Source organism: Polyodon spathula, chromosome 8 (genome assembly GCF_017654505.1).
Source record: "Polyodon spathula isolate WHYD16114869_AA chromosome 8, ASM1765450v1, whole genome shotgun sequence".
NCBI classification, from domain to species: Eukaryota; Metazoa; Chordata; class Actinopteri; order Acipenseriformes; family Polyodontidae; genus Polyodon; species Polyodon spathula.
Window position 1 is genome coordinate 10,151,845 of NC_054541.1, and position 27,986 is coordinate 10,179,830.

At 38.7% G+C, this 27,986-nt stretch overlaps 1 protein-coding gene across 1 annotated transcript; it reads right to left on the minus strand.

Annotated features, from left to right (window-relative positions):
• Nucleotides 1–71: 71 nt before the first annotated feature.
• Nucleotides 72–27,960, minus strand: LOC121319353 (collagen alpha-3(IX) chain-like). Its single transcript, XM_041256709.1, has 32 exons — nucleotides 27,596–27,960; nucleotides 25,666–25,734; nucleotides 23,459–23,494; nucleotides 22,495–22,566; nucleotides 21,360–21,413; nucleotides 19,557–19,592; nucleotides 19,099–19,122; nucleotides 18,626–18,679; nucleotides 18,186–18,239; nucleotides 16,026–16,067; nucleotides 14,470–14,526; nucleotides 13,897–13,950; nucleotides 13,728–13,781; nucleotides 13,321–13,374; nucleotides 12,846–12,899; nucleotides 12,265–12,318; nucleotides 11,721–11,774; nucleotides 11,298–11,351; nucleotides 11,111–11,164; nucleotides 9,911–9,955; nucleotides 9,695–9,748; nucleotides 8,859–8,912; nucleotides 7,377–7,430; nucleotides 6,964–7,035; nucleotides 5,260–5,295; nucleotides 4,930–4,974; nucleotides 4,451–4,483; nucleotides 2,592–2,738; nucleotides 2,155–2,209; nucleotides 1,517–1,699; nucleotides 1,249–1,326; nucleotides 72–957 (listed from the first exon to the last, which is right to left on the minus strand). The coding sequence occupies exons 1-32, from the start codon at nucleotides 27,659–27,661 to the stop codon at nucleotides 773–775; spliced, it is 2,037 nt and encodes a 678-aa protein (XP_041112643.1). The 5' UTR covers nucleotides 27,662–27,960; the 3' UTR covers nucleotides 72–772.
• Nucleotides 27,961–27,986: the final 26 nt, after the last annotated feature.

The following is a 27,986-nucleotide window of genomic DNA, read 5'->3' on the forward strand; positions in this document are numbered from 1 at the left end:
CACTTAAAGATGATTAAACAAATTAACATGTAAAAAAAATGATTAGTAATATTTGCTGCAGCATCCACACAGACATTTTTAATGTTTTTATTTCTTTACACGTTTAAAAGGGAGATTTGTTGCAGTATTAAACAAAAAAAGTAATAAAAAAACCAGGGGTTCAAAAAAACAAAGTCACAATGTTTAGCTAGTGATGTTATTTAAGATATACTTAGGAACTATACAAAATACTTGTACCCTCTTCTTAATATATATATATATATATACAAAGCCCCTTCACAGAGTTAAAGTTCTTGTACAGAAATAGTATTACAAAATAGTTTTTTGGGGAGATTCTTTTTTGAGGTAAGCTTTCACAACTCATAATAAGAAGAGTTAAGGATTCCACAAACAGGCGACACAAAATGCAAGCTCTAATACTATTGCAAATACGTTCAGAGAGAGTTGAAAGTAGCAGGGCTTCCGTTTCATGAGGGATGGGAGGGGTAGGAGTTTATTATACCAAAAAAAAATAAACAAAAGCTTGAAAAATATTGTAAAAAAAAAAAAAAAAAAAAAAAAAAGCCCTCAAGAATGGTCTTTTTAGCACCTTTTTAGTAGAGCATTCATAGGTGACTTATTTGGTTGTTAAGGGACCTGAAATGTTGTTCATGTGCTCTTTATATTTTTGCTTCTCTCCACTTGCCTTGTGGAGGAGCCTTAAATTCTTCCTTTCTTCCCACTGTCTTATTAAATAGTCACTTCTCTCCTTTTCTGCCTGATTTCACCCAGTTTAATGATTTTTGGGGTTGGTTGATTTCCCAGCTGCGACAGGTCCCTGGCAGGCTGATGTATCACAGATTCCAGGTGTTCCCTGAGCCCCGGTTGAGCCGACTCTTCCAGGCTCGCCAGGGAAGCCTGGGTCACCATAAGCACCATCACGGCCATCTTTACTAACTCCAGCTACACCAGGAACCCCTTTAAGCACAAGAAAACATGGTTTACAGCTAGGGCAGAAAGGACTATCTCACTTGCACCCCGCACACCACGTGGCTGTGCTTTTACCCTGTGAAGCCAGTTTTGATGTGCATTAAAATCCATATTGACACACAGAGCTGTATTTATACAATTTTATCGCTTAATATAAATACTTGTTTTTAGTTTTTTTTTTTTTTTTTTTTTTTTTTTTTTAGTTCAGACCATTATAACAGTGCAAAGATTTTTAATATCTACAGATAAATAAAACATTATTTGTTGCTTTCCACCTACCTTGAGGCCCTTGGTCTCCATCAGGGCCATCAATACCTTTGCCAATATATCCTTTGTCTCCTTTGTTACCAAGGTCACCTTGTTGGGGGGATAGAAACAAATCAACATTTCCCAATATGATACCTTTCGACAGTAATTTTACAATTCACCATGCTTTACTGTGTGTTTTTACCAATTTATTGTTTGTTATGTGGAGTAAGCCTGGATACCTCCTGTGCTGTTTCTATGTACAGTTGTACTACCTCTTTCCTGCTCCTATCTTTCTTACCTCTGGGGCCAGGGTCTCCCAGCTCCCCTGGAGGTCCTCTATATCCTGGCGGTCCGCGGGCTCCGGGATGCCCTATTGAGCCAGTAACGCCAGTCTGTCCTGGGGGCCCAGCAGGACCTGGGCGACCCACCATGCCAGGAGCCAGTGGTCTCCTCAAGTTAGCAGCCAACTGGGCTATCTGATCTGAAATTGAAGGGAAAGCAAAGTCATTCAAATTTATACAAGACATTTATATGTAGTAACAGTGTAACCCCAGGGTTACCTGCTTTTATATTGTTAAAAGTCTCAAGAAATGTGTCATTTAATGTCAATTGCTTTTTTCTTAGAGCACAGATTACCTTGGGTTGCCCATGACCAATAGGTTAACAAAGCCATTATTAAGTACAGTCATTATTATCAGAAATTGTCACACAGACTTTCACATGAACAGCAATGAGTTGTTGCAGAAGTGACATGAAATGTAATATATGCAATATTGCAGTTTTGTTTCACATCCCAAATAAGAAATGGCCAAATGTGAAATATCAGAACATCTATACTGTACCTTTGTGGCTCGTGATGTTCATGCAGCCATTGGTAAGCAATTAACGACACACTGGTGTATAAAATATTGAGAAAAATTTTGGATTAATTCTCACCATTGACCATTTCGCCACATAACTCCCTGATGTGCTGTTCACTTGCCAGTTTGCCCTAGAAAGGAAAAAGGATTATATTAATAAATAAATAAATAAAAAAACAATTCCATCCATGCTCTTTAATACAGGTTTGGGGATATAAATAAAAGTGGTTTACTAACCTGTATCTCTGTGTGTTCACTGAGCTGAAGATGTCATGTTTTACCTGTTGTATTACTAGATTTTGATGCAGAATAAAAACAGTTGCATCACACTAACAGCAACATGCACTGTTTCTATATTTGTGTAAGACACCGGTATAGTAATTAAATATTATGAGGCCTCAGATTTTTCACACAGTACCACCTCCAAGCATGTATATCAAAATAAGGGAGGCTCCCTTCAAAGAGGGGAGAGCTAGGCCCATGGTATAGAGATGTTTCGGGGTGTTTACTCACAGGAACCCCAGTTTTCCCTGCAATGCCGCCAAGACCTTGTTCGCCCTGGAAGCCCATGACGCCGGGTTTGCCAGGGGCCCCTCTTGCTCCAATAGACCCCTGAGGGCCGGTAAAGCCTTTTGGTCCCAACTCGCCAAGTTTCCCAGACTGTAAAATGACAAAACAAAATCAGAAACTATACAACTGTAGCAATGCTGGTGGAACTATGGAACTGGATAGTGGTGGCTAACTGATTTCATTTAAATAAAGCACTTTAGATAACACTTTAATCAAAACGCATTTACAAGAATTCAAAAAGTAAGCAGTGTTTTGTTTTGAAGGAATCACTAAATTTCACTTAATATTAACAGCCACAACCGCATTCCAGTCCTGGTTGACGGCAACTGTTAATTTGGTTATCAGTTCTCATCTTCTGTAGTGACTGTACAGTGGTTTGCTAACACACAGACTTGTGTATTTGACAGAGAATCCGATCTGGACAGGAGTACAAACATCAGAAATCAAGAGGCATGAACTGGAAAAATTAGATTTTGACTCATCTGAAAAGGAATGTTTTGCTGTTGTTTACTAGCCTGTTCAAACTCTCACCACACTTTTCTAAATCCAAGCTGGTTCCACAAACACCCCAACAGTATAACGTGCTATAGATGTTTATGCAGGAACAAACATACTGGCTAGCAGTACTTGTGTTGCTCTGTACTTAACTACAGGCACACACACAAACTATATTGGGAATATTTTTTTCACTCCTAAAGTATTTATGTGTTAGCTCATTTGGGAACAGCACTGAGCTGATCTTTCTGCCATGTTAAAGACTTTTGCGAATGTCAATCACCACAGTGTACAGAAGACGAAACACCCCAGAGATCCCTAAACGTGAACAGAACACATTCGTCAGTGTGTGCATGTTTAACCACTGATAAAAGGGTTAACCTCCAGTATTAGTAATACATATACACATTTCTCTGAACAGGACTTAAACATACATTGTTTAATTATTTTATTTGTAATGAACTATGGATTGTAGTGCACATAGCTATCAAATCTAACAAATTTACAATTATAATATTTAGTCTAAAATCGGTCTTTCGTTTATATCGGTCTGCGTAAAAACAACAAGCATGTTACAAACAGGCTGGTTTTGGTGCCGACGATTTTTTAAAAGTGTTGTTACAGCTTTAAGGGCATTCATAAAGTCAAGCGTGTTTTTTTTTTTCTTTCCTATATTTTAAAGAACTTAATTAATGAGGTTCATTTAAACTAATCAAATGTGTGAAGCACAGCAGTATGACACATCAGTGTGCTTGAAGTAATTACTTTAATTGGGTTGCATTTCAGCTCTGCAGCATTAATTGTAATTGATTTCCCATTGAGACTTGGAACACGCATTAATAAAGCTGAAACACCAATTCATTACAGCAATTCATCGAGTTAAACCTGAAATTTGCTCTGGAGCCTTGTGTAATTTCTTCATTAATTGGTATTCTGCTTTCTACCTCTGCACCACAAGAGGGCAGCAGGGAGACACTAATGCTTCATTCAGTGCTTGCTTGACATACAGTTTATACTTTCTATCATAATGTACGTGGGGAAGCATTTCCTGCCTGATATTATATTATAAAAGGTAATAACATTGTAGTAAAGTTAATTAAAGATAAGTCAATGTCAGTACTTAATCATTTCTGAGGCATACCAAATAGTTTCACTATACTAGAAATCTGATTTCCAAAGCAGTTTTCACTTTTTCATAAGACATTTTGTTCTTTTCTTTTGAACAAGGTTTATGGGACAATACTTTTTTTGTGACATTCCTGACGGTTTACTTGACAGATCAGTGACAAATTTAAATAAAAACATACCTCTCCTTTCTGACCAACTGGACCAGTAGGACCCTGAGAAAAGAATATAAAAAATGCTGATAACCGATAAACATATTAACAAGTGAAAGATAGTCATTTTGTACTGGAAAATCATTTTCACTGGCACTGGATTTGCAATTAGCCTTACATGTCACCCTATAATAGAACTACAAATGCTGTGAACCCATATTACCATTCCTTGTATTGCTGAAACCCAAGTCTGAGTTAACTGCCCGCCATGTTAGCAGTTACACTCATATTGTACTTCTCCAAAAGCCAGTGATCCACAACACCAGGGGATAATAAGCCACTGTAATAATGACATATTCATAATGCATAGGACCACAACACGTTTACTAACTCGCGAATACAGCCGATTGCTGGTGAAACCATGTTCACAATCAGCTTACTAACAACTATAAGGTTTAGGGAGCAAACTTTTTGTAACATTTACTATTATAGCAAGATATTTTACATACCGGTTCACCTTTATCTCCTGGGAGTCCATCACTGCCAGCAATACCCTAAAAGGGGAAATAAATCAGGAGATAAATATTACATATCTTCTTTGCATGTGACGTTTTTAGCCTACAAAGTTGCTAACAGATCAGTATCCTTCAATATTTAATTGGTGTGCTGTAAGTGTTTATTGGGAGTCATTGTAACTGGTTATGCCATTTGGCTAGGGGATAGTTTTATTAAGGATTGCCAATTGGTTTTGAGACAATCCTATTTTGAGTTCTGGGTGAATCGAAATGTACAAATACTGGCAAAAGGTGAGTGAGGTCAACAACTCAAAGTTTTCTTACCGTGTCACCTTTGGAGCCTGATGCTCCAACTGGACCCTGGAAGAGAGAAAGCGAACAATCACACGTGTGGAGAGAGAGAGCGAGAGAGAGCGAGAGAGAGAGAGCGCGAGCAAACCTGATATAAAGACTCACTTTGTTCTACATTCAGAGTCAGAGCGCATGCCATGAGACCCCCTCCCCCCATATTAAAAACATACAGTGTACAGGAAGGCAGCTAGGCAGCGAGGTATTCCTTGGTATTAGGTCTATTTACATAAGGTAGAAGATTTCTCATCGTATTGATATATATTACTGGAACATAGAAATACCCTTTCACAATGTATAGGAATATTTTTTTATTTGCTCTAACCAGACCACTTTATTCTTGGATATTTTTGTTTAATGGACAGGTTGTACTCCATAGCAATCCATATTTCATAGTTATAAGCATTCTAGGGCTCTTTACAAGGTGAGCTAAAAAAGTACCTTTTAATCATGTGTGTGTTCCTTATATAGGCTCATCTCAGGCCTTGCGGACAATAATGGCTCATACCAATTCAATCAAAAAAAAATGTTTTATTGTATTCCTAATCAAAAATTACAATTGTTCTCATATGTCCCAAATCTGTCTCTATACTTAGAAGAAGGTAGAAAATGTTTTTGTAGTGATGTCATTGTTATGGATATTTAACATTTTGCGCTTGAATGATGATACATTTTTCAATTAATTAATTTAGGCAGCAGGGGGAGCTCCAGACATCATGTACCACTGACCTCGACTGCCCCGTGAGAAGATAAACAGCTTATTTAAGCAAAATACGAGCAACAAAATTAGTTTAGGAATAGGATTTAAAAAACGTAGCCAAACTAGAGTCCTGGAGTGCCTCTGGCCTACGTCCCAGCTGTACAAGACATTGATTAACTTAACCGACATTACCTCCTTCCAGGTCGTATTCAGCTGATTGTTTAATGATAGCTATAACATCCAAACGATCAATCAGAATCCAAAGGTAAAACTTGTAAGACATGGAGAAATGTTTAAGCTAAATAGTACACTGAAGGAGGCACAAGACAAAATGTACAAATAACTATTTTTGTTTATATATATATATATAATATATATATATATATATATATATATATATATATATATATATATATATATATATATATATATATATATATTATGGGGATTACCACTCAAAGAAATACCTCCAGTGGGCGAATGGAGTGGTTTTCCTGTGCTGGCTCCATGTTGAAGCAAACCCTACTAAAGGCTGTCTGTGTGTAAGGACCATGCTGAATCTGCTCCCACAGCTTTACACAGAGAGCTCATTGTTGCTCTGAAGCAGCCTGACTCTCTTACTTTTGCAAGTGATCCACAGTGTTCACTTCACTAGTGGAAATAACTTGATAAAAAAAGTAAATGGTACTTCTATTTATTTAGTAATTTTACAGAACAGTCACACCAAAGTGCTTTATTTGTTTGCAGAGAAATCCATCCAAGATGATACAGAGAGCTTTGACTTGCATCTCGGCTACCATTTCAATCCATTTATCAGTAAAATATTGTGCCATTTAAATTGAAGTGCATTACTTCTTACTTAGCTCCCCCTGATGATAGAGAGATCACTGTACTTTCTGACAGGCTTGTGTCAATGCTGAAGTGTTTTCTGTGTGGGAGGAGAGCACAGGAGTTAATAGAAAGTGCAGTGTCTGACTCACCCTCTCACCAAAATCTCCTCGGATTCCAGTCGGTCCAGGCAAACCTGGGTCCCCAAGTCCACCTTTAATTCCCTGCAAACACATAGAAAACAATCTAGAACTGTATCAGATATATTAATATATTATTAGCAATCCTGTTTGTGACTCACCCCATTAAAAGCTGTTAGACTTTGTGACATTTTCATCCAAATGAAGTTATTTTCATGACTGCTTTAAACCAACCCTTTTTACCTCCCTTGTCAGGTGTTAGTGTTTACCTTTTGGTTTGTAAAGGGGATAATAATGCTGGTATATCACCATCTTGTGTTGGAATGATGTGTTTCTGACAGCACCTGTACTGGCTTGGTCTGTTTAATGGGACAGTGAAAACTCTGCTGTAAAGTTCGGTGTGTCACAAACAAAGCATGACCGACCTGGAAACCCTTCACACCAGGAGGTCCGAGGTCTCCTTGAGCACCGATCCCACCCTGAGGAAAAATAAACACACAGCACAATCCAGTGAAGAGCAGAACTCCTGAACAAAGACAATCCATCACTCACATAACCCTGCCATGCTGTGCACACAAGACCAAGGTGTGCATTAGCAACAGGGGACCAATGTGCTGTCATGGAAATAGATTATTTCCAGAGGTACAGATGCTAATAATAAACCAACACAAGAGGATTGGGCAGGTTCGCTTCTCTTGCCATTTAGCAAAATAATTATTTTCTGGGTACTTTAATTGAAAGATGTCTACAGATTTGAAACACAGTCTCCAAGTACACTTGACGCACCCTTGAAATATAGCTATTGCTGTGTATGACAAGTGCTTTCATTGACATAAGGTGCTGGTTTTAATTATAAAAAGTCAGCTTGAATTGATTGGAATCAGTCACTCAGCTTGGTGACAGGCTGCCTCGGCTATGCTGTCTCCATATCACAGGAAAAGAGGAGCTCTAATCCCAACAGTAGAGAGATCCCATTTTCAAATATATCTATTTGATGATTCACATTATATGTGTCAGGTTTTATAAAATCCACTTTGGAGAGCTGTCCCAACATGGCACAGTGTTTTATTCGATTTCTATGCTGGTTTCAGTTAACAGTCAGTCTAACTATTCCTGGAATCCCCATAGCCGATGGAAGATCTTAAATATCCTGGCATTCCCCATGGACTCTAGACAAAGACTCTTGTGTAAGGAGAGCCACTGAAAACACAGTGGAGCGGAGCATTTCCACATTCCCTGCTGAATTACTTCTCATCTCGACTATCTGTCACGAGTTTTGCATCCTGATATTTGTAAAGCCTTAAAACAATCAACAGACCATCTTGTATTGTGCTAAACAAATTGGCAATGTTTCCAAATTACGTTACAGTTTCTCAAATTTCCATGTTATTTCGGAGGTCTCCAGCTTGACTGGTGGGGTTCACTAAGTGAAGGGTCACTGAAGTGTGGTATACAATCTTCAGCCAACTGACTCCCAAAGCAGAGGCAGCACAGGTGCCAATCCAGCTCTCCCAGTGTGCCCCCCAACCAAGATCGCCAACTCAGTGCCAACAGGAGTTGAACCCTGCTTGCACGACTCACCCAGTGATGGGTTTTTACTAGGCGAGCCACTGGGGACCCTATATTGACAAATGTGTGTTTATTTTCAGGTAACAGCTTCTCTTTGCACCATACAGCTACACTTTACCAAGCAAGTCAAAAATTTCCATATCTTGTAAAGTGGAGATGGGATGTGAAGGCAGGGATCCAAAGTTGGCAGATCTCACTAGTGGGCTACACTCTCTAAGTCCCACTCAGAGAGTCAGTAATGTCTGAGCTCTGCTCTGACCTCTTGACCACACAGACGTCAGATACTGTCCCTGTGAACAGGTAACATGCTATTATGGAGCTCTGATGTGCTTACTTACTGCTATTCCTCTAGGTCCAGCCTCACCCCTTTCTCCAGGAATACCTATTTCTCCCTGAATAAAGACAAACAAATAACCACATGAGTCATTTGACCGAAGAGTCCAATAACAATGCTCCCAGAAATGATTTCTAGTAGATCCAAAGATGCTAGTGTGTTTTATGATATATACCCAGGACCATTCAGATACACTGAAATCACTCAAGAACACATATCATAGGGGCTATTTAAAAAACTTGATCAGGAGGGAACATTGAGATAATCACACCTCTACTGTAATAACAAAAAAACAGCTACAGCCTTAGTAGGTTTGTATTACAGTATTTCAGTTTTGTTTTATGTAGATATGATGTTCATTAGGTGGATATCAATCAATCAGTCAATCAATCAATCTTTATTTTTTATAGCTCCTTTCATAGTGGAACACCATCACAAAGTGCTTTACAAGATGCAATAAATACAAGAAAATCCCTAATACTTCAAAAAGAGAAATGCATGGTATGCTGTTTTTTAAGTGGATTTCTTGTGAAACATTGGAAATTAACGCCAATGCCCTCTCAAATCTTTCCAGACACCATGTGGGGGTTGGAAGATGGGTGCACAGTACTATGTTTTTTGAACCCTGAGCTTCCCTTTGCAGTGGTGAGTGTGCTCTCCCACTAACAGCACATACATTTACCATGCTTCTTTTGGGGATCTCGCCACTAACCTCAGAAAAACTACATTTCACTCGGTCAGTTATTCTGAGCACATCCCTCAATGGATATCCCCAGCCCCTATGACTATGAAGTGCTAATGGTTGGCCCAAAGACCTTATAAAACCCGTCAGATACATACAGGAATACCTGGCTCTCCAGATGGACCAGTGTCTCCCGTCACCCCTTGATCACCCTAAATAAAAGAACAAAAAACCAGATAACAGTTCAAATAAAACCACACTATGCTGAGCACAAATTACAGTTTATTCCATGCCACAGCATCTGGTCTATGACATTTCAAAGATGATTAAAGAGCTTGTTTACACACAAGGGACACACCCTTTGTGTTACTTACACTCTCTCCTTTAGAGCCTTTGGATCCAGCCTTTCCTTGTAATCCCTGAAATAAAAAAAAAATAGAAAAATGAAGATTATATAGTGGTTATATAGCATCTTTAACAGCCAGTTATATACTGTGAAGTAAAGCTAAACTAAATGAAATAGACACATGTCACTGACCTACATAACCTAAAACGTGCAGTTTTATTTATCATGCATTTTGACTAAATACATGGGTTGGATTTTAAAATATATGAACACTTGTTTGGGTTCAGTGCAGTCAACAGATTTTAGGGCAACCATTTGCATTACAATGGTGTGAATACAAAATCAGCCTGTTTTTGGAATGCTGTTTTTTGTGGTATCTTCTTGCCTAGGAAACACCTTGGGGTCAGCTGTGAATCCTGGAACCATTGCTCCAGTTCAATCTGGACACTGTGGAGTCCGTGTGAGAGGCCTCTTGATGCTCTTTCCTAGTCCGGTAAACCACTGACGTCTTGAAGGAACCTCTTCACAAAATTGCTTGTGTTGTTATCCTGCCAGTTAGACTCATTCATACCCGAAGTGCAAGCCAGCCCATAGAACAGTCCAGCATCCCCACAGGCAAGCCGCTCCATGTTGTATTCCTCTGCAGGCTGTCTTGAACATAAGTGTCCGTGGGTGGGATATCTGCTGAATTCTAATCGGTGTCATTTGCTGATGAAGAAGCTTGTTCTTTTGACATTATATCTGTCACTCTTTCTTTAATCTGTGTTGTATTTCTATTGGATGATGCATCATTACCACACGTCTGGCACGTACAAGCCTGTTCTTCAAGTCAGGTCTGTGCGTTTGTATTCCAGCACATCAGCAACAGCGCTAACCTTCATTAGATTCACAGAGGTCGTTTCAACTGGATTGCCACATTAATGATTGTATCTCAATGATCATGCCAGCTGATCAGAACCCCTTTCTTGACACCAATTCCACAAGATCTCCCATTAAAAGCCACCCCCCCAGTACTTCAGTATCATTTCATTTCAAATACTGTACATGACCTTGCTTTTCAAAGTTGGTAAGTTTTGGCTCTGTGTTATGGATTTGTGTGACACTACTGGTATTCACAGGCTTACACATTGCTATTTATAATACAGCATGACATTCGATTATGGAAGCACCAACATGGTGGTAATTGAGACAGTCCTTTACATCGGTGCACACTACCAGGCACACTTACAGGAAGGCCATTGGGTCCCTTTTCCCCTGGGACTCCTGAGCGTCCAGAATCCCCCTGGTGACGGAGAGAAACACTGTTACTAATAAAACCAGAACACGCTTACATCAAACCATGCGTATTCATATATAATGTACACATGATCAGGAAATCATATTTCTGTCTATTTAAAAAAGAAAAAGTTACCAACCTTGTCTCCGTCAGTGCCTGGTGTCCCGTCCTTTCCATCTCGTCCAGGAATACCCTTCAAAGTAAAGAACAAACTAAGATGAACATGCTGTCTATCGGATTGTCATTGTCCTACTGGAAGATATAGAGTTACCCCTCTTCTTCACATCACTCAGGTGAGCCATGGGGTTGAATGTCTACACCCAAGATACCCAATGCCACTGGCTTTAGCATCTAGATGACAGGGGTTTTTACCATTGGGTTTACTTAATAGTTGGTAACACCTTTTTGATTTTAAGATCAAGACTGTGAACAGCATGTTAAAGAAATATCACTATGAAGCCCATTGTTACTCACAAAGGTGACTACATTAATGATTGCATATTGTCACTACTACCAACTAAACAGCCGTCCAGTGACAGGCATCGTTCCCGTTGCAACTCACAGGCTCTCCTTTACTTCCAGCTCTTCCTGGCATTCCCTTGGCTCCGGGCTTTCCCTGGAAAATAATAAAGCACAGCGTGAATGACTGTGATAAAAGTCATACCTACTAGAGTGGCATTGCACCCATGACAGTATTAGTCTATGATGGAAATGGGTTCTAACTCTGATAGGGGAGTAAATATTATTCAGCTACAATATTGCTGAATAATGTTCTTTTAAGATATTATAATTCTTGTATTATTATATTATAGTCTTTATAAGTTAACATCTTAAAATAAACAGGTAAAATGCTCCAGACTGCAAGAAAACATGTCACTCTGGCTTGGTGTTTTCAGGTGTGTAAGGCAACGTATTTATTTGCTCTCTGATCATTTTATATCATTTTTAACAATGTGGTCTTTACTGGAATTGTGATTAAACTAATGCCATGCACTTTTTATTATATAAAAATGACTAAATATTTGAACTTTCATTTTGTTTTGATGATGTGTGACTTCACAAGACGTTCAATATGTAGTGGGGTTGTATTGTATCATTTTACTCACAATATCACCCTTTGGGCCTTTATATCCTTCTGGTCCTTTCTCTCCTGCGTCACCCTGGAATTGTTAAAAAGAAAAAAATGGAACAATGGGGATCACCATAGAATACAGTACATCCCAGGGTACTGCTGTAGAGTATACAGGACCTCACCATAGCAGCACAACTCTGCTAAATGCAATCCATCAGACAGGGCCTTATTTTTGACTTTCTCTCTACATACAGCAAACTAAAAAAAAAAAGTTTATATGGACGTCCATTTTCATTTGTTCTTGTCTCCATGTGTGGGTGACTTAAATAACTATTATTAAAATAACTATTATTATTATTATTATTAAAACATTTTCAAGGGCTTTCCTTAAAAAAAAAAATAGAATATTGCCGCACATCATATCGTGACCCTTGCATCAATACACCCGGTCCGTTCCAAAGCCCAGGCACCAGACTTAGACCTCACTGATTCTATTTCATTCCTTCTTTATTCATCTTTTCATAGCTATTCTGGTGGGTGAGGCCGGGTTAAAGTTAAAAACCTCTTCCTTTTCCTTGCCCGCTGTTTTGACTCTGTGTATAAAAACACACTTACTGTTGCCCCAATGACTCCAGCATTGCCAGGATTACCACGGAAACCAGGCCGACCCTGAATGAAAGACACAATACCCGTCTTATTAACAGGAAGCAAACCCTATTGCATACTGATTGTAACACTGTCCTAATATATAACAATAGCAACAATACATTTCACAGAAAATCCATTTTAAAAAACAATACTGTATGAAACAGGTCCTTATCAACTGCCAATCAAATAAAAAGAGGAAAACACTGGGGAATCATCACTATAGACCAGGCGTGGTCAAAGTTGGCTATTCCAGTCCTGGTCCTTATTCCAACTCTGTTCTAAATTGTTTAATTGAACCAAGTAAAGCTTCACCAAGACCATGAAGTAATTCATTATCTAACTGGACATCCCTGCTATAGATAGGTGGCCCTTCAATATTATAAAAAACCATTGCACAGGACAGATGAATATTCCTTTGAGTTTACAGTCTAGGTTTACTTACCCGGTCGCCGACTGCACCCATTGGGCCCATCAGTCCTCTTAACCCTCGAGACCCCTAAAGGATAACAAACAAACATTACTTCAACGTATTTTTCACATATTTCAGTTTATCTGTAAAAACACAGCACAGATTTTATTTTCTAAGGATGTCCACCATCCCCAGTAGCACAACTTGAACTAGACTAAATAGAAGGGGTTTATCCGACACATTGCAACAATACCACCCCCTGATTGAAACAGAAATCGTGGGTTTGACACAACGCTTGTCCTTGCCTCGCTTACCACTTAACAGAGATTCAGAATCACTGGAATCTCTCAGTTTGCTGGTTCTAAATGCTTCTGTTGGGGGCATTGAAGCATTTTGGCTCTGCAAGAGCTGCAATCCAAATGAAAAAAGGACAAACAAACCTGTAAGCCAACAGTTCCTGGGATGCCAGGTGGACCCGGGGGACCTGGGTCGCCCTGTAATGAAAGAAATCAGGAGTACTGAGCCTTGATCCGTTATGCACCACTGTATAAAACAACACAACCCACTCTCACTTATCAACTCTATTGACTGCAGTGTTGTTATCTTTACCTTTGATCCATCCTTTCCAGGTTCTCCTTTGTCACCTTTGTGACCTGTGTGACCCTGTAACACAAAGGAGATGCATGTGAATTTAGAGACATAGGCCATTAGATGTGTTATAGTTTTAGTGGAGCATCCACCTTTAATAAATCCTATCTGATTGGGGTGGATTTTTATTTATTTTTTTTTAATGATGGTCTGTAGTCTTCTTGCTAAAGATTTTGTTACGATTTTAAGAAATCTTTAAAATCCTTGAAAAATACATTTAACCACCAGATTTGCTATGAATAATAATAATAATAATAATATATAATAATAATAATAATAATAATAATAATAATAACAATAATAATAATAATAATAAAAAAAAACATTTAAAAAAATGATATGGCTTACAAAAAACAACCTTGCACTAGGGTATTTTCTGGGGAATTAATAACCAGCTAACCAGTTAATAACTCTGAGGCTTTGTCAACCAACTCATTCAGCCCCGTTCCAGGATCCTTATTTTTTAAACGTGTTTCTAAGTTTTGTGAATGATCTGATGTCAGTATGAAGGAAAGTGAGCAGCCTGTTCATTACCTTGAATCCTGGCATCCCTGGAAGTCCAGAGGGGCCTGGAGGACAGATAGCAGGGCACTGTCGAAAGACACCGCACAATAAAGTCAAGAAATAGAATCGCTGTCCTTACAGGTTATCATGAAAAAACCAAATCCCTAAGCATTAGCTGTACAGCTAACGTAGCACCTGTTTATTTAAAACAAAAAGAAACAAACACCTTGAGAATATTAAGGGCGACGTTCTCTAACATTCCTAACTTTGAAACTTCTCTGAAATATGGAACACATAGAGCAGCTCTCCTCAGCCGGTCCCACAATGCATTCTGTGCTAGGGGCCTTAGTTGACCTGTTTAGGAGGCCCAGTTAAGAAGGACTGCATGGCGTTTGCTAGCTGGAGTTCAGCATTGCCGGGGACTCAGGGGTCTATTCCACTGATGTAAACATCAGCGGGTCTACTTACTGCCACTGAGACATTATACATTTGCACCAAGGCTATGAAAATCAAACATTTAACACTGCATGCAAGTCTCATTGGTGAATTTCTGTATGAAATATATTGATACATTTGTTTTTTTTCTGTTGATTTAAATGATGGTGGTAGTACCAACCATCACTGTTAAAATCAGAGGTGTCTAGTCCCGGTCCTGGAGGGCTATTCCACTCCAGGTTTAATAGGTACACAATGAACTACTTCAGGGTTGGGATGCAGGTTTAACTGGTTCAAAAATGATTTAGAACAGGGTTGGAACAAAGACCAGGAGTGGAAGGGGACAACTTTGGACACCGCTGGTTTAGATCAACTGAACAGGAAAGTAAGCATGGGTGAGCTTTAATAAGTCCATACTGGATGAGAGAGCTTCTCCATAGTGTTACACAATGCATTTACCATAGTTTACCATGGTTTGCCAAGGTTTTTAACATGCTTTTCTGTACGTTACCTGTCTGGGCTTTACCATGCTTTCGCTGTGCTTTATTACATTTTCCAATGCTTTTACTATGGTAAACATTTATAAGGGCATTTAAAAATGAAACTCTTCCACTGGTAACGTTTCCATGTTTTGTAGTTTACAGAAATGCCCCCTGTTCCTGTATACTGCCACCTTCCCTTTAGTGGCAGTTGGGCCCCTGTCCTGCACTAGAAGGGATTAATCGTGTAACAGTCTTATTATTATAAGAGATGTCAACTGGCACAGTTTGGATTCTGTCTGCTCAAATTTTGTACAATTAGTTCTTAAACTAAATCATAAAAGAGTAAGAACTGCTATTAACAACATGCCATTTAAATCCTCTTTGCTTTTTCATCATTTACTTGCTCAAGTCAGTTATTGATTTTTAATCAAATTTTCATTTTGGTGCAATCGATCATTGTTCCTTTGTTTAATTTATTTTAATAATCTCCAGCTGTAACCCAAGTATTTGGTTGAATTATAGGCCATACCTTATTAAAAAAGAATGTAATTAACACTTTTAATAATTTCTTAAAGAAGCATGTACAAAATAAATTACAATTAAATAAATAAATTACACTACAGTGAAGGTTTTACACTTCCATTTTGCAGAATACTAATAAATGCTTACCAGAGCATCTCCACTGCCATCAGGAAAAGCTCCAGGGAGGCCCTAAAAGCAGAGAAGATAGATCAGCACCTCCAGAGCCATGGAGATCCCTGTGCAGTGGCACAGCTCAACAAGACCTTTCTAGGGCAAACTTTACCAGTCCTTCCATCCCAGCTGTGACAGAAATCTATGCTTAAGCAAACCTGCCTTTTCATTTAAAACTTGATACTATGGAACCTTCTTTATGGTCATTTCACCTGGAGAGTGAAACTGTCCCCACCCCTTCAGAGCCACCTTTCCTGTTAGCAACCAACCTGCTCCTTCGCCTAATGACTGACAGGCTTTGCAGCCTGTAAGATGCTTCGATTCAGCACAGTGCTGAGGTGGGAGGATCCAGGTAGTGCAAGTATAACAGATTTCCTTGAAGGGACACAAGCAAAACTGAGGACTTTCTTTTTAAGATGTTTTAAAATGAAGGAAAAAGCCTGGTTGTGATGCCATCTTTCTTCTGAAACTGCAGTTTTGAGACTTCTATAGTCAAGGGTGTTGCATGACAGGTAGGGTCTATTTGGTTTGATACACACGCTTTAAGGAAAAGAACTTGGAGAGTATTGTAAGTTTTGTGGACGAGTTGCAGGGAACAGATTGCTAATCTCATTAAGATACATCAGCTAATTGGTTTCTATGGTAATGATCCAATCTGACATACTGTCCCCAGCAACTTGGCAGTCACAGCCTAACTGGATCTGAATTAATTTTGGTAAATTGTTCCTCACCCGCAAACACACACAAATTAGTTAAATTATAAAACTGAAAATGTTAATGAAATCTGGTGTAACACTTTAGATAATATGGTGATTCTGTGCAGCTTTAAGCTAAGTGACTCTCAATTACACTTAATTACACAAATAACACAGCACTACTGCATATGGCTGTGTGGTTATTAACAATTATATATACATTTGTTAATGAAATCAGCATTTTTTTGTGATTCGACTGTTTTTAGGCAGGCTGTGTATTTGCAATGTAATTAATATGACGCCGCATTCATATGCCAGCAGTTGTTTTCCTTCTAAAACCCAGCAGTGCCTGGTAGATACTATCCAAGTATAAATACCTGCAAATACATTGAAATGGATAAAGATAATAAAATACCGCTCGGCCTGCAGAGACAGTGCTGCGTGTGATCTGTGAACTAATCTTTCACTGCTGTTTATCTGCGGGCATTACTTTGTGATAAGTGTCTAAGACCTCCCCTTTTCAAAATCTGTCCACTACCAACATGACACTCAATAAAGGACTGATAGATTCCTTTAGTGCTACTATAATCCTTATCTTGAGTTCAATGTGCTATGCTTATTTCCGATTATTTGTTATGAAAGAATATTGTACTTTGTGAAAGTAATATCCTATAGTAACAGGAAACCCTTAAATAGCTTTGCCTGCTCAGCTTTGCCTGCATGGTTTCAGGTGACTAGGAGACACAGGGAATGGTTCAACAGCAGCTGGGAGATTTCTTAGGAGCTGCCTTTGCAAACAATAAGTATTGCTGTGACACGTGCTTATGTGATATTATTCTTAAAAGTTATAGTTCTAATGCACTGGATAGTGTGACTGTTTTGGTGCACTCTGGTGTGTGGTTTGTTGTTTGAGTAATAGTTTTTTCTGCAACCTGTTAAATGTCCAGCAGGTGGCATTAATGTACGGTATACACTAAGCTTTTGTAATATTGCAGTCTGTGTTGTGAGTAACCAGTACATGGACTGTCACTGTCACACGGCACTTAACTCATGTTGAAGGTCTATATTTACTCTATATCTTGGATTTTGCAACACCCATGACTGGTCTCCCCATTCTGTTTTGTGGAAGAAGTCAACATCCTTCCCACTTTATTTATCTTTCCAGTGTTATATAAGCAATCCCCAGCTTGGGGCGCTCTCTGTCTTTTTCACTCCGGCTGCTGGTAAGAAGTCTGCCTGCCTGTCCTCACTTATGTTACCGGCTGCTACACAGGTGTTTTAGGCTTGAGGTATACCGGACTGTACAACCACTGCTGCTCTGCCTGCAAATGAACCTGTGTTTGAGGTGCAGTGAGTTGATTGTGTGGCCAGTCCTTACTGAGAAGTAAACGTGTGCTACATCTTTATAATGCAAAACATTTTAAAATGAAATAAAACGTACTGGAGGTCCAGGAGGGCCTGGGGGGCCGGAAAGGCCAGGAGGTCCTTCAGGTCCCTGCAAGAACAAAAGAAGGATCAATCTCTTCATACCCCTCTGAATGCATGTGATGTCTCCAGTTTTCATATAACTATAATGGGGGTGGGGGGGTGGGGGGGTGCGTTCTACTGTATTAGTATTAGATTTATTTATCATCGATTATTTTATATAAAATGTTGATGATCTTACTGCAGTGTTAACACAAACATTTATTTTCTCAAAAATGTGTTACATATTGTAGCTGCAACTAAATGCAGCATCTGTTCCAGTCTCTTCTCCTCCCAGCAGATGTCAGTAGTAGATGTAGAGGAGATACATGTGGCAATATGTAGAATACACTAAAGATATAGAGTTATATATAAAAATAAATAATAAAAACAAAAACAGCATTAAACAGAACTCACCATTGGCCCCTGTGGCCCCAACCCGCCTGGAAGTCCACTTGCCCCAGCTGAACCCTAAAGAGTTTATAAATAAGTAAATAAGTAAATACATAATTAAACACTTTTTTTGTAGAATGTAGAGACCGGTTCATTGTTTTTGTTTACCAATTTTAATGACACTAAAACAGATACAGGTCAAAGGTCAGGGCACAGTTGCTGCTGTTCATTTCAAGATGCTATTTTGTTTTTGATCAAATGTAGTTAAGATCTAGACATCAAGGATTTAAAGTTAGGTAACTGTCCTATAATTACTGACTCAATTGACATTAGCATAAATTTAGAGAGTCAGCAAAAAAAAAAAAAAAAAAAAACATTAAAAAAAAATAGTCTTAGTATCATAACATCATATAGACTCTGAAAATTAAATTCAACTGCTGGTACCAACCCCCCCCCCCCCCCCCCCCCCCCCCCCAAAAAAAAACAAAACAACTCACTGGAGGTCCTGGTCTCCCCCTTCCCTGTCAAAAAGGAAATGTCAGCTTTAATTCTGATTTCTTTTTTTTTAAATACACACTACCATAAAGTACCTGAGTGCTTCAGGCATGTGTTTGTTGACAGCGAGTTCCGTCCTAGACACATGTGTGCTGTCCTTCATTGGACATTTAACACAAACAGTCTCCTGCTCTTAATTAAACACATTTTGTGAACTGAACTTAGAACCAATCAACTCCAAACAGATGTGCCCAACAGAGGACAACAGATTTACAAGTGAAAAGCTAATTTGGTAGTTAATGACAGCTATAATGTGACCCACGCAATGATACAATAACACAATACTACCACTACTACCACTACTACCACTACTACTACTACTACTACTACTACTACTACTACTACTACTACTACTACTACTACTACTAATAATAATAATAATAATAATAATAATGCTTACAGGTGGTCCTCCGGGCCCTGCAGGCCCTTCTTCCCCCTTTGAAAGAAACAGAGAGCACAGCATTAATACCAATAAGTAAATAATAATAAAAGCTACTAATAAAGGCAAAGGGTACACAGGTTATTATTGGTGTCACCAAAGTGGAACATGGTCTTCTTTCATTTACCTGTGAAAACCAAGCTGGACAGTACAGCAGCAGTGACAGTGAGAGCTAGCTGCAGGGCTGTGCTGTTGTTTTCACTCGAGGTGTGTGGGGAGGGGAGGGGGGGGGGCTCATGAGAAATTCCTCAATGTGTTAACACCCATGTGTTGGGTCATCAGTGCCCCTTTTAAAGACCCAAGAGTTCAAAGAAAAGGCACTGGAAAGACACTGGATCTAGTTTAAGGATTTGAACAGTGGCAGATCTTAATAGTTTAGATCAATGAAAAAAATTCAGTGTGGAACAAATAGCGAAGACAGATCTAAGTTGTCACCTTGTAATGCCTTCATTTCTTCTCTCTAGTGTTTTTTGATCTGCCTTAGGAGGTAAAAAGTCATTTAGGAATTTTTCTTAGAACACTTTCCAGCTGTTTCCGTTTAATTGTTTCTTAACAACTTGAATTTCCCAGGAGGAATACATTGTACCTATCTGTATTATCAGAATACAGTAAGGGTTAACACTACATTGGTACAGCTGATAAAAGGATAATGATTCCCCAGTTGTGTTGGGTCATCTGCAGGACAACACGCAACATTGAAATTAGTGGCAGGCCCTTACATACAGTACTATAGTCCATGTACATACATCGTGTCAACATGGTCTAGCAGCCATGACTAGAAACCTGAAATAAGGTCTCACAGTACGGTGCAGTGCAGAAAGAGTTTTGTTCCATTCATTTCTTATCTATACACAATAACAGTTCTAAGTAACAATAATAAGAGAAGTTATTTGCATTGTGGAATGAGCAGCTGTCTTAAAGCAAAAGTGTTAAAACTGTGAGATTTCCAGACTTTATCAGTAAGCGTGCACAATTCAGACAGGCTTAAGAAGCCCTTCACCTTATCAAGCCACATGCAATTCAAAGTGGCCCTCATTAAAAAAGAATCCAACTAAAAGCTAGCAGCAGCTTGACAAATCCATCCTGAGAGTCCTGCACAAACATACCAGCACCTAACACATGGTGAAGGAGTTCTCTGACTGCTAACCACTCTGCTTTCACAAACTTCTTCAATTAAACAATGTCAAATTGATTTTATATTCCTGTGTTGTAACTTCATTCACAAGTCAAACTTATCTATTTATTTATTTTTTTGCAAAGCATCATTTTTAAGAAGAGAAACTTATTAATGTTAACATCTACAGTTATAAACCTTACAGATTGACCCAGTGTTTTAAAATCTAATAGCGGGTTTGTTTCAAACACTCAACTATGATACATTATAGCAATAAATTACCTTTCAAATGCATTCATAATACCATTAGTAACTTCAGTGGATTCCTAATTACTTCTCACAATCTGGGGGTGTATGGGGACTGCCTATCTATCAGTCTCACAACCTGGCTGTGGGTCACACTAACATTTGTACATTTATCTGGAGAACTGCTTATCCAGTGATGATGAAACTTAAAGTTTCAAAAAGCTTATTTAATTGTGAAACTTGGTTGGGACATTCCTTCTAGGTGCTTGTCAAAACCTGGGGGTAATTGGAGGAATCTGCTCACCTGTCTGCATGTCAATTCTTCCACTGTATACAGTGGATGCAAGTAATGGTGAGGGGCTTGTCTGTTAATGATGGCTCTAGTTTTGTGTGAAAGTACTTACCCTGGGTCCAGGGGGTCCATCTTTACCTGCAATGCCATCCTGACCTGTTAAACCCTACAAGAGAGAGAGCAGACATCAACCATCTGGAGGAAAAGAAACAGCTCTGAGGTTTACTGCAAACACATTCGATTAGGTTTTAATTCTTTCAGCAGTCACATATTCTGGAATGGATCATGTACACGAATCCTTAATAAATGTTGGGCTTCGTTAATCTTTAGAATATATTTAAACTACAGATGTATAATTGGGACGTTTATATAGCCTAGCTGTATTTCTTTGTGACGCATGTGTCTATTCAAGTTGAAGATGCTGACGTCTGCAACGATTTTCATGCACAAAGAAAATGGAAAATATCTTCATATTAAAGACTGGCGACACAGAATTCTGCTTTAATAAATAGTGAAAACCTCTATCTGGTGAACCATGGGTTCACTGGTCTCTAGAAACATAACTTGACAGGGAGCTCTCTTAAAAGGATACATTACTCTTCAAAATTCTTAACATTGCCAGTTAAGAAACCCCCCCAGATAACTACTTTACTCTTCAATATATAATGTACTGAAGTGTCATGTACTGTAAACCAGGGGGAGCACTGCACTCAACAGGAAAGGATTACAGGATAGAGTATGTGTTCTCTTGTATACACTTCTCCCTCAGACTCCAACTGTAGAACTTCCACATGTCCTGAAGAATCTTAGAATTGCTCCCAAAGTATTGTCACTCCCCATTACTCAGGTGTTTGCACATAACACCTATTTTTAAAGTTATAAAGATACAAATGGATCTGTTCTCCAGATGTTCATGTATGAATGGTTTGATTAAAATTTATTTTTAGCAATCCTCTAGTGTTGAAAGATGTGTTCAGTAATATTTTAGGTAAAAAACAAACACTGACCTTTTAACGTGTTTTTATTTACCTTTTTGGGTTTTTTTTTTATGCATAGCACATAGTGCCACCCGATGGACAAATTAATATTCTACACATGCAGGACACAGATAGTATACCGGTTGTCATATCTAACACATGATAAAGGACCTGTTGATAATGTATAGTGCTTGTTTGCAAATCTCAATTACAACCCAAATGTAATGACAGCAGCAGCAGAATTAAACCAAATAAAAGTGGAGTACTCACATCGACGCCTGGAAGACCAGGTAACCCAGGCTGTCCCGCTCCTCCTGCAGGACTGGCTTTTCCTTTAGGTCCCTAAAACACATCACAGAATCACACCTGTTCACACACACAGTCATCACTAATCTTATTGATTTGTAGAATACTGTAAGGGAGTGATATTCGTGCACCTGTACTTCTAGTTTCTTTTCTCTCAGGAAAAATTATGATACAGCCTCTCGGAGGTGAATTAAAGTATTCTTAACTTGAACATACACAAGTTCAGCCAAGACTAAAGGATGCCAAACAGCAGCGTCTGCTTTTCTCACTGTAGTTTGTCCACACACCCCAAAAAATGGTAAGATACAAATTAAGAGATTTTATTTTTAAAACTTGGGGCAACAACCCTTCAGAATAATCACACAAGCTTCTGGTTGTTTGCATTTGCATTTTAATTGGACCACACCACAATGGCTGCCAGGGGAAATGCAGCACTTCTGGCAGACATTTTGGTAAGGTCAACATGCAAGCGCTAAAATGTGAGAAACCTTGCTGCTGGTGGCGTTTACGATACAGGGTCCTATCCACAAGAATTAAACTCATGGGTTTTTAGCTCTGCTTTAAAATACTGACATCAGAACTGCATTAGCCTTGAAAATCTACATGGAAAACATTTAGATGCCAACAATTTGTCTAGCACAAATAACAAACCCATACAATATCAACACGTGATCCTGTCTGGAATCTGTTTGGTTTGACCCTGTGCCATTCCTTGTATTTTGAGATCAGAAGAAAATGATAATAGAGCATTTCTCTAGAGAGCAGAGAAAATTCTAAACAATGGTTGCTAAGGAGTGGACAGTCTCTACGGAAGCAAAGGAGTTCTGAACCCTGACCCTAAAGAATAGCTACAGTATGTCAATCCAGAAACACAGCAGGTTACACTGGGAAACCTATATTTCAGGTCAACACTTTATAAAATACTTACTGCTGGGCCAGGGAGACCAGGAGGACCAGGTTTTCCCTGTAAAATAAGCAAATAAATGAATAAATAAATACATTAGAAACAACAATGCATTTGTCTTGACTGCAAGTGACTCCTATGGCTATGCTAGTGTCTCCTATGGCTCTGCTGAGAGCAGCACTCACACAGTTACCTGCACTGTATTTATAGTTGAAAACGCAATTGTTACAATAGGACAGGCATTTGACTAGACAGTAGATATTTAGTTTCATCCACTTGGGTTGTTTTAATGGGTCAGATCAGTAGGGGGGAGTATATACCCTCCAACACAATGATCTATTGAGTCAAGACAAACAGCCAGGCCAACGTTTAGGAATTCGGAGTGCTGGCAGGGGGCAGGGTCTGTTGACAGCAATGCCAGACCGTATCATGCCTCTGTTAATCTTTCCAGTGTTTAAAGTTTTTATGATTGGCTGCAGGTGGGCTCCTGTGACTGATGCTGCCTTATGCTATTTGCATATGCGACTCTCCATGCTGATTGGCTGAACAGACTTTTGGGTTTCCATAGTAGTGTGTGCCGGTCGGGCAGCAGATGATTCACTAGAAACTGTCTTCAGGGCATCAGATGATGCTAACGGGTTAGGGTTAGGGTCAGGGATCAGGTTAGGGTTTGGATTTAGGGCTGGTGTTGGTTGAGGTTGGATTATGGTCAAGGTGAGCTGATGTTGGAGCGGTGTAGACCTTGGGAAATGAAAGGTGGGAGTGCTTTGCAAATGCCCTTGAATCATCTGATGCCCTGAGGACAGTTTATAGTGGATATTTCATTCTGGTGCGGGGGGGGCAGAGGTTTGGGACTTGTCACCCCTTTTCTGGGCAGAGCCTAAGCAACAGCCTGTGACAAACTGCTCAGTTGCCCAATGGGATAGTGATCGAGAATGAGAGGAGATTTCCCAACTTGTTAAAAAAAAAAGAAAGAAAAATAACTTCTGTGGAGTTCATTGTTGCAATAATACTCTGAGACAGTCTGATTATTCTCCCTGCTGTGCAATGGTTACTTGACTTCTCATTTCAAACTAAATGTTCAAGCAAATATGAAACTTATCAAAATGATTCTACTGTCCTATGCAATACAACAACAACAACAACAACAACAACAACAATAATAATAATAATAATAATAATAATAATAATAATAATAATAATAATAATAATAATATTTTGGTAAACCATTTTTTTTTCCTGTGGTAATTAGTTATTGGATACAAAATGCAAGTTGAAACGTGTATAGTGATTTTTACATTTTAGAGCTGAAATACCACGTGTTTAACACATTCTGATAAATGAATCCTTCTATGGGTGATGGTATCATAATGCAAGTACCCCAAAACATATCAAAGTCAATATGATTTTTTGTGACACCTTGTTAAATAAATAAATAAATAGATGCTAATAGATTTGTATAGCCTGAAGAAGACACAGCTGTCTATAATAAACAATATTCATAAACATATGAAAAGCAGTAACTGCCTTGTCCGGTATATTTCACAGTTCTGTACATTAACACAATATAGTTCCAATATGAAAGGCATTACATAAGGCAATGTTGTATTTTATTGCATTGCATTGGATTGGATTGGATTGGATCAGATTGCATTGCATTGCATTGTACTGTATGATATATTTGTCTGTACGCCTAGAAAAATATACAGATGTTGAATTAATATATATTAATATAGAAATGGTGCTTGGAAGTGGATGCTGGACTCTACATAGTGTCCTTTTATTGGACAGTCAGTTGATATAACAGCAAAAGCTCTGTATTATATATGTGTATTATTATCACTGAGGCTGTGTGAGGGCTGTGAGATAAGAATTCAACAATCGGCCGAGATGCAGAAATTATGGATAAAAGTACAAGAATGAAGTACCAGGTCATATGCAAATGACTAATTAAATAATAATAATAATAAATAATAATAATAATAATAATAATAATAATAATAATAATAATAATAATACAATACTAGGTAATATGCGAACTGTACTTTTTTATTTTGTAATTAGGTAACAGTACTAATGATATCCACAATTAAACGGAAGCAGTGAGGTGTCGGGACTAGTAACCGCTGTAGTAATAGCAAATACGCTATTACCCTCGTCTCTCCACCCCCTCCTCCTTCTCAAGCCGAGCCAGTGACGCGCTCCTTCTCTCTCACACACTGAACACTCACATCAATGCCATGCTTCCCTGGGGGTCCCGGGGGTCCCGGCAGTCCGACTGGTCCTCGAGGGCCGGGTCTCTGTGGCAGATAAATACAGAACCGATACAATCAGCGACGTGCTTCATATTGATCGGGATATTCTGATTAGAACGGAATGAATCTTATTATCTCGGGTTATTTTAATTGATACCGGTATGCTACTTGACAGATTAGTAAACTCGTTGAGAAGTCTGTGTATGGCTAATTTAGCCTTTGTTTTTATGTTGGGCTACAACATGTTAACTTTGTTGTATGATCTTTAAATTGCATTGCTACTATTGAAAAGTAATACTGCTTGTTATAGTATCGCCTGAGGTGACATGAGAGGCGTTGAATAAATTATTCTTTGTTGTACTACACTGTATTGCTTTCAATTACCACCATCGCTCATAGGCGGACTAAGATTAACGCTTGTTTGTAATATCAAGTTACTTAATTTAACTCAATCGATAAACTACATTTGTTTTAATAGAATATAATAAAATATAGTACCATAATATATGCCAATCACCATTATTACTATACAACCAGAAGTTATAAAGCAGCATTAGTTTAGCTGGAATAAATACCGACTACAAAATAGGAAAAAAAAAAAAAAAAAAAAAAAAAAAAAAACCAACAAAACAAAACAAAAAAACGGACTAAATTCTGCAGTGTTTAATACTTGTGTGTTGCCCTAACGCAAAATAAAAGGCGACACAGAGATTTTCATGAACACTCCAACAAGCTGAGCAATTTTACTGCCTGCTAACAACGGATATTACACTATAAACCAAATATTACATAAAGTAGTATTTGGTTTATAGTAGAACGGAAATATCTCGCAGTGCAGAATTAGCAACCATTATACGCAAATCAACAGTAAAGTGGGCTATATTGAGGCACTTTAAATAACATTGTCCCAATGTAACATACTACATGGACCAATGTACAATATGCAACAAATACCATGGTCTGATACAAAATAAATACATTACAGTGTGCCTGTCCAGTCGAGGAGACAGAAAGTATTAAATAAACAAGGCATAGGAAAATGGAGCTTCTGTGATTCCTATGGGTTTAAACTTCCCAGCCGTCAAGCTGAATGAACAAAGGTGTTATTGTACAGTGGCTACCGGTCTCTCCAGGAGAGGTGCGTTCCAGAGTCCTGAATGTGGATGCAAAACATTCCTTCACATTCGAATGTTGGAATAAAAAAAAAAAAGTGTACCATTAGAAAGACCTGCCTGTACAGGCTTTGCATGTAATATCTATCTATCTATCTATCTATCTATCTATCTATCTATCTATCTATATATATATATATATATATATATATATATATATATATATATATATATATATATATATGTGTAAATGAAAACTTGGATAAGAACTCTGCAGTTTCTCAGTTTATTCAGAAAACGACAAGGACAGCAATTACAATGAAGCTCGCTGCTGCTGTAGTCCACCATTTAAAACTATAACGCATTGCTCCACACGTAAGCCGACTGTACATTCAGGTGTTTTCAACAGTGTGCAGTTTCTCTCAATATCACCAGAAACTTTAATCCAGTCCCATAATTCGATTACTATAAACTTGCTAAACACCTTGGTGAGCGTCAAAAGCGTAACTTGTGCCAAACATCGCATGGTGGCAGGTTGAACACGATGCGTAATGTGCATACAGAACATACGAACCCTTTCTTTATGCTGAAAAATGTTGCGTTCCATCAAGAAACGAAATACATTAAAAATCAAGTCATCCCAAAAACAATCCCTTAAGAAAAAAAAGCAGGATATTAGTGACCGAGAAATTCACAATGTCCTTCAAAAAGTTATTGCCATGAGTATATTGCGCCTAATTGCGCTCCGGGTGCTCCTTCTCCATTTAGACCCTGCGTGGATATTCAGCACTTACCTGGGCTAAGGAAGGGGTCAACAGCTGACAAAGAAAGAGCAGCCCTAGAACCGAGAAAGTAGCCATGGCTCCCGTCCTCTCAGCACTGATTTTAACTTAAAAAACGGCTCCCCCTTTCTCTTTCCTTCTCACTCTCTCTCTCCTCCCTGTTTTAGACGGACCGTTCCGTCACCTTGCAGCTCAGACCTCCTGAATGCGTTCACTTTGTATCCAGATAAACCCGAGTCTCCAGCTGAAGGGGCTGAGCTCAAGCTACACACGGAAAGAGGGGAGGGAGTGGGGCAGAGCACTGAGACCAAGGGGGGACTCTCAAAGTGGGCTGAACTTTCTGAAAGGCACCAAGACATTCAGCATCTGGATAACACAGTCCGCACTCCCGACTGACGAATAC